Source organism: Mus caroli, unplaced genomic scaffold (assembly GCF_978045245.1).
Source record: "Mus caroli unplaced genomic scaffold, Mus_caroli_1 scaffold_18, whole genome shotgun sequence".
Lineage (NCBI taxonomy): Eukaryota > Metazoa > Chordata > Mammalia > Rodentia > Muridae > Mus > Mus caroli.
This window is the reverse complement of record NW_028227273.1, coordinates 62,517,655-62,530,191: the sequence shown is the minus strand read 5'-3', so window position 1 is coordinate 62,530,191 and position 12,537 is coordinate 62,517,655. Positions and strand designations below refer to the sequence as shown.

Genomic DNA, 12,537 nt, shown 5'->3' with positions numbered 1-12,537 from the left:
GTCACTTTCATCTCTGCTAGCCACCCCTGTCCCGTACCTGAGACCCACATCCCTAGAAACCCATCTGGTGCCTAGCTGGGAGCACAGAGCCTCCATGCTTGCCTGCCTCAGCTCCTGGGCTGCATGCGGCACACTTCTCCCTTTCTCTGGGTTTCTCTTGGGCTGCTCCTCTCTATGGGGTACCCTTCACACCCATCTCTGTCCCTCTTCCCAGTCATACTCCTGCCTGTCCCTTAGGAGCTCTGAGCCATCCCTCCCTCAGTGAGCCCTGTCCTGCCAGACACAGCCTTCTTCAAGCATTTAGACGCTCATGACCTTGGCCAGGTGATTCCCCTGCCTCCGATTCCTCATCTGGTCCTGAGTAGCATCACTCCACAGTGTGGCTGTGCAGAGCTAGTGTGGTACTGGCCTGTCATTGCTGTTTGGGAGATGAGGGGCCATTCTGTTAACATATTATATTTGTCCACGTGCCTCTCGTCCCAAGGCTGTGACTGTCCTCAGAACATGGCCTAGTTCTGAGTCCTCTTGGGCCTAAGGTTTTATAAAGGAATCTTCAAAATTACTAGCAGCATGGCCCCATTGCTAGGAGGATGGCATCTCAAGGTACAATGTTTAGACAGGTAGCCCCAGACCTTAGATGAGGAGTTAGGAACTGTTCAGTGTCCTGCCACCAGCTCTGGGTACTTGGAGTCCCACCCTGCGATTTCCCCAAGGTGCAGAGCTACCCTCTTCGACAGGCAGGCTCCCTTACAGGCAGACTCCTGTGGGCTCCTGGTGGCACTGCAGCTGCCCGAGCTGAGCCTTCCTCTTCATGTTCTTACCTCCTGTAGCTCTATGTCTTCTCCTCCGTCAGCAGAATGGGCCTAGAAGCCACCATAGGTGAGTACGTGAAACCTCTCCACACAGCTAATCTAGAGGCATTAAGCAGGGGTGACTGAGCAGTGTTGCCCTGTTGTGATTGTATGTTAATCTGCTCTAAACTCCCCCGAGGGTGCGCAAGGGCTTCTCCAGTGTTCTGGATTCCCAAAAGAAAGATACACATACCCAACCTATTCCACAAGGGTAACACACACTCCCCTCCCACACTCCTGAGTTAATACTTACCAAATCTATATTTTATCTTTGCTGCCCTGGACCCTGCTGGCCAGTCCTCCTAGGGCTGCTTTCTCCCTGCACCTATATGTTGGCTGTCTCTCCCCCCTGCACCTTTCTGGCATAGTCTGTCTCCTACGCCCTCATACTGGTGGACTTCCTCCTTCCTTGGTCCCTTCCCAGGAATCCTAAAAGTCCCACCTCTGTCTCCCTGCCCAGCCATTGACCGCTGGTAACTTTATTGACCAGTCAAAAACCAACTGGGGACAGGCTTCCCACGGGTGGGACACTGCAAACAGGTTTTTGGGTAACATAGTTAGCATGAGAACACAAGCTACTACGTGGCCCCATGTCCCTCTCTGGGGGAGGCCAGGCTCCTGTTTCCGGGCAAGTGTGACAGTCAGTGTGGCTAAGTGGCCACCTGGCTAGCAGTGCTGTGCTCTGCTACCTAGGGGAGCTTCTGATCAGCTTGGGGATAGGACATTAGCCACAGCCCTGGAAGCCTTTAGGTAAGGTAGAGAGCCAGCCAGCCAAGGAGACTAGAGGGAGCAGGGGAGGGGAGGGTCTTGTCACAAGTGACCTAGAAAACATTCTGCCAGTGAACATGGGGTTTGCCATAGACCCAATGTCTCTTCAGGAAAATGAGCTGGGCCAGCTGAGGGGAGGGGACATGTGGTTCAATGTCCCTGTCCCCTGAGGTGAAGAGGACATTCCATGTTATAGCACATACCCAGTACTGGCCTGGCCTTGATCCACCCAGGCTCTCCTCCCCTCCCAGTACTGCCATCAGCTACTGTCCATGAGGCCAGGGACCTTGAGTTCTAGATCCTCCAAACAGGCCTTGGAGGCTTGGGGCAGCATGACAATGCAACCCCCGGCACAGTACAGAAGCCATTTGTCCTGTGTTCTGACGATGGCCCCCGTGGGATGGGCTCCTTCCCTGTAGATGCCTGCCCTCACCAGTGGACTGCTGGCCAGGCAGGCTCTGCTCTGAGCTCTGTCTCTTTTTCATAGCCATGTTGCTCCTCAGTGGGGCCCTGGTGAGCGGGCCCTACGCACTGATCACCACCGCCGTCTCTGCAGACTTGGTAAGTCACACCTTGCTTCACCTACTCGGGACCAGCACTTCCTCAGCGGGTGAAACGCCATTCACAGTTTGTTCATAGAGAGCCTGTGTCTTGAGAGTTTTCTAGCATCTGTCCCTGGCCACCTTCCCTGAGCTGTCTTCCTATAACTTCTATCCCTGAGTGCTCAACAGAGTGCCAAGCTGAGAGACACAGGGATGAAGCCTTTGACTTTTCCACCCCATACCATCTCTGCAAGGCAGCAGGGTGGCCCTGCCTGGGCCTTGATGTTAGCTGTATTTCTGAATCTGCCCATAGGAAGCTTATCCTTGGATAGACATGAGAGTTCAGACTCAGCTCTGTGCCAAGAAATGGTCCTGAAGGATCCACGCCTGACTAAACAAAATGATCAATGCACAAGGGCCAGAAGCAGGGGAGGAATCCTAACTGTATTTTTTTTTTTCAGACTAAATAAGAGAGTCACAAATAACTAAATATTCTCGGGCCGGTATTTTGAAGGATTTCTATCATTTAGAAGCCCTTGGAGCTCTGCTCAGGGTGCTACAGGGTACAGACTTCCTAAGGAGGGGGTTCTGTGTATTGAGTGGGTCCAGAGTGAATTCATTTCTCACTTTTTAGCTGCCTGTGTTTCACATCCTTCTCCTCCACTCCCACAGGGGACTCACAAGAGTCTGAAAGGGAACTCCCACGCCCTGTCCACCGTGACAGCCATCATCGACGGCACTGGGTCTGTAGGTATGCAGAGAACACTCGTTTATCTCTCTGTGGGGCACAGGAAGAAAGCTGTTATTCCTAACCAGTGTCTAAGGCTCTGATGCCAGTGTCAGGAGCGGCTGCTCCTAGAAGCTCGGGGGTGCCGGCTCTGAAGGCTGTGGCATGTGACTTCAGAGAAGACAGTTGTGGGTGGCTGCTTCTGCTTCCTCAGTGGGGGAGAGTGCTCCTCCAGACTCTAGTTTGACCCAGGGGTTGGCAAACTTTAGGCTCCAACTTTTCATTGCTGTCCCTCAAGGAAAAGACGGGATCGTATTTCAGTTTAAGTTATTGAAAAAAATGAATAGATTCTGATGTACCCAAGATCCTCCACCTGGCTGAGATTGCTTAGCACATTCTAGAGTGACAAAAGGTGCTGACGGAACAGCTCATCCCTGTGTTAGTCAGCTCTGTGTTACTGTAACAAAAGCACTACAGATGGTCAACTTCAATAGAGGAAAAGGTTTGTTTTGGTCCCTCTTGGACCCTGGAGTGTTTCTAGGACATGGAAGGTGTTGGGGGAGGGTCTCTGTATCTAGTGATGGGTCTCAGAAGCAGCAGAGCCCTTCCTGAGTGGAGTGGTCCACTACTCTCCCAGTTTACCCAGTTATCTATCTATCTATCTATCTATCTATCTATCTATCTATCTATCTATCTATCTATCTATCTATCTATCATTTATCTATAATCTATCTATATATCTATGTCTCTCTATGTTTATGTTTCTTCCTGTCTCTGTCTCTACCTCTATCTTTGTGTGTGTGTGTCTGCCTCTCTATTTCTGTCTTTTTGTGTCTGTCTCTGTCTCTGTGTGTCTCTCTCTCTGTCTCTGTCTTTCTCTCTCTCTCTGTGTGTCACTTTACACTGTCCCACAGAAGTCTCTGTGAGTCTCTCTGCTGTTCCCAGGATGCATGCTTAAAGCTAACATGGAGTCCTGCCTGCAGCCAGGGCACTATAGTAAGACAGAGGATCAGAGGAGAAAGAAAAATCAGGAAGGAGGTAGAAAAATGCTTCTTCTAATTCTTTCTTGACATTCATCTCAAATATGAGGCTAGAGGGAGAGAGGCTGACTCAGTGAAGAGGTGGACCTTGCCACAGCACACTGGGCTGTGAAGGAGTAAAGAACCATGCTCAAAACAGAAGGGCAGCAAGGCCAGTGAGCCCTCCCTGCCCTCAGCATCCGGTACCAGCCCTCTTCAAAGCTCGGGACCACCTGGGTTTCTACAGCAGTAACATTTGGACCTGGTAGGATGGACTCCTAGACACCAACCCCCATGCTTCCCTGACTGCTCAAATGCACAGGGACTCAGCAGCTGGTCACCATGGAAACGGCATGAACACTGGTCCTCCACCAAGTCCCAGATTTATGCCTCTCATCCACGATTCCCACAAGATGAAGCAGAAGAAGACCCGAGGGACACCACACCACTTTAGCAAAGCTTCACACCGAGAAGCGCTTGCCCCACGGGCTTGTCAAGTGTTCATGTCCATTAGTCAGTACAGGCTTGGGCAAAGGCACAGCTCAACTGATCCCAAACCCAGCCAGGACCTTCTCCCAACTTGGGAGTGCTTTATGGCTCATGTGTTTGTAGTGTCCAGAGTGACAGCCCAGAGTGACCCAAGGCTGCCCTTCTTCCTACATGTGTATGTAGAACAGTTAAATGTAGCCATGCATGTTTTCAGGGTTTCATTGTATCAAAGTGATACATATTGTAGCCACTGGGACTAGCTAATTCTATAAACTTTTATGATGCAATGGGACAGGCCCTGGCTCTGCCTGCTTCCATCCTCTTTTTAGAGATGATCCCTCCCAGCTGTTACTTCTAGCTTCCTCGAATAGGTGAATTTCCAAGACTCACCAGTCCAGGCACCATCTCATGTTCTCTAACCAAGAAAACTAGACATGGCTCTTGTCACACTGCCTGCCCTGCAACACCCCAGCCCCCAACCCACTCCCCACTCCCTGCTCCCAGTCACACTGAACCTGCTGACGCTGCCTCCTTCCAGCCAGGAAGTCAGCCTTGCAGGTCCTCAGACATGTCATCCCTCCTCCTTTTGCTTTTTGTTTGCTTCTGTTCTGGTTGTCCCTGCCCTGATACCACCATCCTCTGGCAGCCTGGTTACAGGCCACACAGCTGCCCACTAAGCTACATAAACCTTGCTTCCTCCCCATCCCTCACACCGGCTTCTCCTCCCTCTGACATCAGAGCCCTGTTTGCCAGATTCCTACTTACTGCTCGTCGGCAGTGGGACTGTCACTTAGTAGCCTCCTAAGATCCCTGGGGCTTACACAGCTGTAGAACTGGGGTTTCATCTCCACCTAACATCAGTACCTCTTCCAGAGCTCTATCGTCTCTCAGTTTCCATTGCTGGCAGTCAGCATTAGTTGTCAGTCTCAGCTGCTCTTCACACAGACCTGACTCTCCTCCTCTGGGGCTTCAGGGTCTCCCCTTTACCATCCACCCAGGCTCTTCTCCACCCACCTGGAAGCAGGGCCTGCATCTTGGGGGTTGAGCACTGTAGTTTTTTTTTTGTTTGTTTGTTTGGTTGGTTGGTTGGTTGATTTTTTTGTTTGTTTGTGTGTGTGTGTTGGGGGGGATTCAAGACAGGGTTTCTCTGTGTAGCCCTGGCTGTCCTGGAACTCACTTTGTAGACCAGGCTGGCCTTGAACTCAGAAATCTGTCTGCCTCTGCCTCCCGAGTGCTGGGATTAAAGGCATGCGCCACTACATCCAGCTCCTGTAGTTTCCTTTGACATGTTTGCCTACCATTTTCTTTCTCGTTTTTTGGAAAACGTTAGTCAGATGTCGGGTTTCCAGATTGTTTGTCCTTCCTGCTTCTCTTGTTCTATCAATGGCATCCTTGACTTTATCTTTCAGCCTCTCTGTTCTTATTTTAGCTGTCCTTTTAGTGTGTTAGGTGACAATTAATTGCTGGGGGTTTTCCCCTGCCTTGTTAACTGCCCCTGGGTTTCCTTCCTCCTGGTTCCTGTATGGTCAGAGCTGGGTCTTTATCTCAGCCATGGGTTCTCTAAGCAGCCATGTTACGTTGTATCTTTGTACTGCCACATTGTATCTTTGTATTTAAGAGTAAGCCACTAAATCAGTTTGAGCAGTCCTTTTGCTTGGAGAGCGCCTCCTGGTGGTCTTTACAGCTGTGCCTGGAATCAGCCTGTGCACAGGGAGCTCAGTGTCGAAGTTCTTGCCTTGGCTGGGGTGTGGATGTCTGCTTTGGGGCTGGCGTTGTCCCCTGGATCCCTGTCCTCTCTTGGGTGCCTTCCCCATACCCTTCATAAGGTCTGCTATCCCCAGAGGTTTAGCAATTGCTCTTCTGTGGGGTGTCACTGAGTCACTGATAAGGAGGGAACAACGATGGCCTTTTGCCGCTGCTGCCCCTTCCACTGTGCCACATGCTCAGCCAGCCTAGCTATGGGGAGATGTCCCCAGGTTGTGCCCTATGGTTGTCTAAAAAAAAAAATAAAAAAAAAATAATAATAATGTTTTTTCTCTCCTCTGCTCTCTACTTTGTGGATTTACAGTTTTAAAACTTGGGCATGGTCCACACCGTGGTCTCCAGGATGTGCAGAGTAAACTCACATGAGTAGTGCCATTTGCCGGCAACTATGCTGAGACATGGAGAAAGTTTATTAAGTAGCTTCCCAGGTCACAGGTTAATGTGTGCGCTGTATACACACTTGGAGCAGTCAGTGTGGGTAAAGAGCAGAGAGCCCAGCTCTTGGGTACTGTAAGGCAATCAGTTACCTGCGGGCAGTTCTCCAAAGGCCTTAGCATGCTGGACAGGACGCCTTCTTGTCAGAATCACCCACCCGCTGTGAGGGAAGTACTCAGGGTGCTGGAGCAAGCCATCCCCTACAGATGTCTCTTGATTGTGTAGCCTTCAAAGTTTATTTGACATAATTTAAGACTTGAAGACAAAAAACTCACAAACATAATGCAGAGAGTTCCCAGGCATCTTGAGTTTGCTCCATTCACACATGCATACACATACATACTTGTGCATATGCGTACACGTGTACACCTATGCCCATGTACAGATGTGTATACTTATGTACACACATACATGCTCATACACCCTTGTAGACACACCTGCATACACAGCACTTGTGCAGCTGCATACAGATGTATGCTTGTACATACACATGCATGCATGTGCACACACAGTGCCTACACATACACACCTGTGCCCATGTGCACACATACATGCACATGCACACTTGTGCACACTTGCATACACAGCACTTGTACAGCTACATACACATGAATGCTTATACACACATGCATGCACATGCACACTTGTGCACATACACATGCATACCTGTTCCCATGTAGACACACATAGATGTATATACACATTTGTGCACACGTGTACATACATAGCACTTGTACAGCTGCATGCCTACACATGCTTATACACATGAATACACATGCATGATTAGCATGCATGCATGTGTGTATGCATAATTATGTATGCACATGCACAGTTATGAACACACGCTTTGCATGGGTACAGGCCTATTTTTCTGAACCACTGCTATAAGATGCAGCTACACACTGTCCTTTGCAAATAACTGGTCAGCATCCCTCTCAAAAGGCAGGGAGACCCCTGACTTGCAATGGTCAGAATCAGGCATTTGACATCAGCAGGGTCTAAGTCTTGTGTATCTTACACAGATTTATTCAGTAACACTTTCTTTGAGCACGAGGGTATCTACAACTGTATATGGGCTTGGATTTCTTTTATTTATTGTTTGATTTTGGTTTTGTTTTTTTGTTTTGTTTTGTTTGTTTTGTTTTGTTTTGTTTTGAGACAGAGTCTCTCTATATATAGTCCTGGCACTCACTATATAATCAGGCTAGCCTTGAACTTACAGAAATCCTCTTGCCTCTGACTCCCAAGTGCTGGGATTAAAGGCATGTACCACCCTGTCTAGCTATATAAACTCATTTATAATGATGGTGTGTCACACAGAGTGGACATCTCAAAGATCAGCACCTACTTTTAGAATGGGTTTCAGAAGACATTTATGGCAGCCACTCCTTGCTCCGCTCTGAGTTCATCTCCCATTGTTAGCCTTCCATAACCAGCATCTTTATGCCCATTTCAGGAGCTGCCTTGGGGCCCCTGCTGGCAGGGCTCATCTCCCCCTCTGGATGGAGCAACGTGTTCTACATGCTGATGTTTGCAGATGCCTGTGCCTTACTGGTGGGTCTCTTTGCTTGTAACCTATGTGCTTTCAGTTAGCATCCCTGTAGCTATGGGTCAGACCTTACCACAACAGTTATCACCCTTCCTAATGCTGCAACCCTTTCATACAGTTCCTCATGTTGGGGTGACCCCATTCCCCCCCAACCATAATATTCTCTCTGTTGCTACTTTATAACTGTAATTTTGCTATTGTCGTAAATAGTAATGTAAATATCTGTGGTTTTCATGATGGGGTCATGACCCATAGGTTGAGGGTCATGACCTATGTTGCCCTAGCTGACTGTCTTCCTGTGGACTCCTACAGCCCCTAGCAAAGTTGTGTGTCCTGCCACCTTCTCTAAGTCCACATAGCTGAGGCTTTCTCTCTTTCCACCCGTGGGGAATAAGTGAGAAGCTGGTGAAGCTGTTGCCCTGTAGGATGTTGAGAGTCAAAGCTGGCATGCGACAGATCACGGAGCCTCTCTCTTACGGCAGCATTCACGTTTAAAGTTTTTTATTTATTGTTTTATGTGTATGTGTGTGTGCCTGAGTGTACACATGTGTTCAAAGGACAGAAGAGGGCATCAGACCCCCCTGAAGCTCAGGTTACAGATGGTAGTGAGCTTCCTGACGTTGGTACGTGAAATCAAACCCAGGTCCTCTGGAAGAGCAGTCAAGGCTCTTGATCCCTGAACCATCCCCCAAGTCCTAGCAGCCACATTATAAAAGGGTGTGTTGATAGTGATGGTGAGCCTGTTGCGGAACTAAAGCAGCCGGTGAGCAGAGAGAGCCCCCACCTAGTCTGCCTGCTGGGTCAGTCAGTCCCTGTAGCAAACGCCCAACATAGTCAGCTCTGAAAGGCTCAGTTCGGCCCACAGCTTTGGATACTTCAACCCAGGATTGCCTTGAGCCTGTGACAAGGCAAGCCTCTGCAAAGGAACTAACTACTCGCCGAACGGCCAGGGATCCAAATAGAGAAAGAGGGTTGGGCTCCCACAGTCCCTTTGGAGCATGTCCAGTGATCTACAGATCTCCCAGTGGCCCATAATCCCAGCACTCAGAATGTATATGACTGACTGCCACACATTTGAGGCTAGCCCAAGCTGTTTAATAAGATCCAGCCCCAGCTTGGCAGAGTGCTTGCCTAAGGGGCACAGAGCCCCCGGTTCAATCCACGGCAGTATATTAACCTGGGGTGGTGACTATAATCCCAGCACTTGGGAGGTAGAGGCAGAGGAGTCAGAAGGGCAAGGTCATCCTTGGCCGTGTCAGGGTTCAGTCAAGCATGCTTTCCTAGCGTGCACAGCCCTGACTGGGATCATTCCCAACACTTCACTGCAAACCGTTTTAGAGCGTGCTTGCAGGAGACTTTCTCAAATTATGCATAAACAGATAAAAGCTCAGGCAGGCCCTTTCTCTTTCTAGTGTTTTTTGGGTTTTGTTTGCTCATTTTGTTTTTCTCTCTTAACATAAACCAGTTTCACCTCCTTCCCAGTCAGGGGCTGAGTGCTCAGGGACCTGAGATCACCTCCTCAGAGATGCTAGGGGACCACATTCCTAGCATCTGCCACCTGAGCAGCAGATCTGATCATGCCCCCTGTCTCTTAGCCTCCTCTCCTGTTCTTGCCGCCCAGGTTCCCAGTATCTTGAGGCAGGCACTGGGAATGGGCAGACTCCTTTCTGTTGGTCACTGTCACCTGCATGGGCACAGAGCTTTGTTGGAAGGTGACCTGGTTCCTTGTGACTCCTGCCACCAGCTGTCCCACGCCCACAGGCAACATTTGCTTTCCGTCTTCCTTCTTCCTCTTGGCATCCTGGTTTCACCGCCACAGGCCTCTTCTGCCAGCACTTGCCACATACTGTGCTTGGCAGGAGTGGTGGTGTTTGGTAACTGCCAGACCAGCCCTGGGTAGTGAGAGCTGAAGTTGGAGTTATTCTATTGCCACCAATTCTGGGTTTGGTGTTACCTCGTTCCCACTGCTGTCCAGTGATTGCCACAGCCTTGTTCTCAGGCCAGGCCAAGTGCTTGGACTGTTATTATCCGTAAGGAGATATTCCCATCATCCTTAGCTTGTGCCTGTGGGCTTCCATCCTGAACATGAGGCATCTAGGCGCCTAAGGCCTAATGTCAAGCTGATGGCTGGGCAGCCGTGGTCCCTTAGCGCCTACATTGCCTGTTCCCCACCACAAGCCCCTCAGGATTAAGGCTGCCTGCTGCCTTCTAAGCACTTGTCATGGGAAGCTGAGATTTCCCTCAGGACCCCCTTCCACACAGCTCCGGAACCTGTGGTGAAGTCTGACCCTCAGTAAGGCCAGAGCTGTGGGTGGTAGCCGGTCATTTCTCTGCCTTGGTTATTCTGAGCCTTTCAGCACATGAAGGGCATAAAGTTAACCTGGTGAGCCAGTGGCTCTAAGCCTAGCATTTAGCGTTATGTGGAAGGCAGCCAAAGGTATGTATAAACACACGCTAGTGCATGCGCAATGCGTGCACATACACACACTGCTAATCCTGAGACACTACGTCAGCCTCCCAATATATCTCACAACCTGCTCACCTCTCCAGAGTCCCCCATGCAGCTCCATACCATGAGCCACCTCCCCTGCATCTTCTGTCTTGTTCCCATGTGGGGCAGGCACCTTGTGGTTGGGTTGGTTTTGAAGTCTGTGCTGAATGCCTGTTTTCCGACTGGCATCTGGATTATCCCAAGGACTTATTGAGGGTCAGACTTCACCTTAGGTGAAGCAGGTGCTGGCAAAGTCTCTGTTCTAATGACAGTACCTCCTCGGGGAGCAGGGGGGTGTCCAGCCAGCCTCAGCAGGCCACACTCGCCCCTTTGCCTGTGTCCCCAGATGGTGACAATGTCTTGTCTCTGTTTTGGGTGCAGTTCCTGGTCCGCCTCATACACAAGGAGTTGAGCTGTCCAGGCCCAGCCACAGGGATCCAGGCTCCGTAAGTCCACTGAGGCCTCTCTGGAGAGAACTCGACTCTCCAGTCATCCCCGATCTTGGCACGCCGCAGTCTGAGTGCCTCCGTCTGGGTGCCATTCTGCAAATCGCTCCTCAGACTCTCAGGGAGGGGAATGTGAGGAAAACGTCTTGTTTGTGGAGTTTGTGAGCTGTGGCTTCCCAGCCAAGACAGTCTCACTAGCAGCTGTCTTCCCGTCCTTCCTGCTCCGTGCCACTGAGAAGCCATGGGGAGGGCACAGGGCTGTGTATGGGTCTGTGTATTTTGTGTGTGTTCAGTATCTGCCGTGTGGCTCATCTGTCACCGTGTCCTTTGCTTTTTAGGTTGAAGGAACACTGACCATGGAGTCCTCTGGAGTGCCTGGGCCCATCTTACACACACTGTTTTTGGAAAAGATGAAATGAAGGATCCTGTCCCAAAAAGGAAGGCTCGCCTTACCATGTGCACCTGGGAGCAACTCAGACTTGCCGTATAGACAGACGCGGAGCTCAGGCTGACAGTGGGGAGTCTGTCTGTCTGTGTCCCACTGCCTTAATGGGCCAAGACCCAGTGGTCCAGCCAGCCCCAGCCTGACAGATGCTCACTGCCCTTTAGCTCTGAACTCTAGCTTGCACAGTGACAGGCAGGACTGTCCTGCAGCACCCAGGTAGCCCACCCCTCTCAGGTATCAAGTGCAGAATGTTATATAGCCTGTGAGCCCCAGCCACCCCGCCCCGCTGTTTCCTGAATGTTCACAGTGAAAGGATGGGACATGTCACAGATGTCTCAGCAACCAACCAACAGCCTCTGAATAGCATGTGAAAGCCTGGTCACAGTCAGAGACTGAGCTGGAGTCCACACCCAGCCATCATGAAGACCCATGCTCAGTACCAGCCACGTCAAGATGTGAATGTCTGTGAAGCAATAAGTCCCCAGCAAGGCAGGGGCACTAGGAAGGCCAGTTCCAAAGTACCGGCGTGTGCTGCGGTCCCCAGAAGAATGGAGAGAGCGTGGTGGCTAGGGAGGGGACTCTGTTGGTTACCGAGAGCAATGGGTCTCACCTAGCCATCCCACTCATCCCAGACACTGGGGTTGTTTCGAGACCCACAGGGATTTATTTATTTTAAATGTATGATGTGTTATATAGATTTTAAAGAGACATAAATGGCATTTTGTTATTTATTGAGACAAACCATGATTGTTCCGTGGCCATCTCTTGTCTTGATTGTATCTGCTCTTTGAAATAAATGAGTTTTTATTTAAAAAAAAAAACCCACATATAATACAAATGATGATTTCCATCCAAGTCTCCATCCTGCTAACAAAAGACTCCAGACAGACTGTGTGACTTTGGTTTTCTTCTGACTGAAGACTGTATTAGTTATTTTATGTTGCTGGGACAACATGCCTAACAAAGATTCTTTTTGGGGGGCTAGGGGGTTCGAGACAGGGTTTCTCTGTG

General features: G+C 50.0%; 1 protein-coding gene across 4 annotated transcripts in view; it reads left to right on the top strand.

Annotated features, from left to right (window-relative positions):
• Slc37a1 (solute carrier family 37 member 1) overlaps positions 1 to 12,329 on the top strand; it is a 72,891-nt gene extending 60,562 nt beyond the window's left edge. For all 4 annotated transcript variants that reach the window (XM_029471574.2, XM_085833366.1, XM_085833365.1 and 1 more), the window contains 6 exons: positions 831 to 879; positions 2,107 to 2,180; positions 2,834 to 2,912; positions 8,052 to 8,149; positions 11,017 to 11,081; positions 11,420 to 12,329. In XM_029471574.2, the coding sequence (XP_029327434.1) occupies positions 831 to 879; positions 2,107 to 2,180; positions 2,834 to 2,912; positions 8,052 to 8,149; positions 11,017 to 11,081; positions 11,420 to 11,435 (381 nt within the window). In that variant the 3' untranslated portion in view covers positions 11,436 to 12,329. The remainder of the gene's footprint in view (positions 1 to 830; positions 880 to 2,106; positions 2,181 to 2,833; positions 2,913 to 8,051; positions 8,150 to 11,016; positions 11,082 to 11,419) is intronic.
• Positions 12,330 to 12,537: the final 208 nt, after the last annotated feature.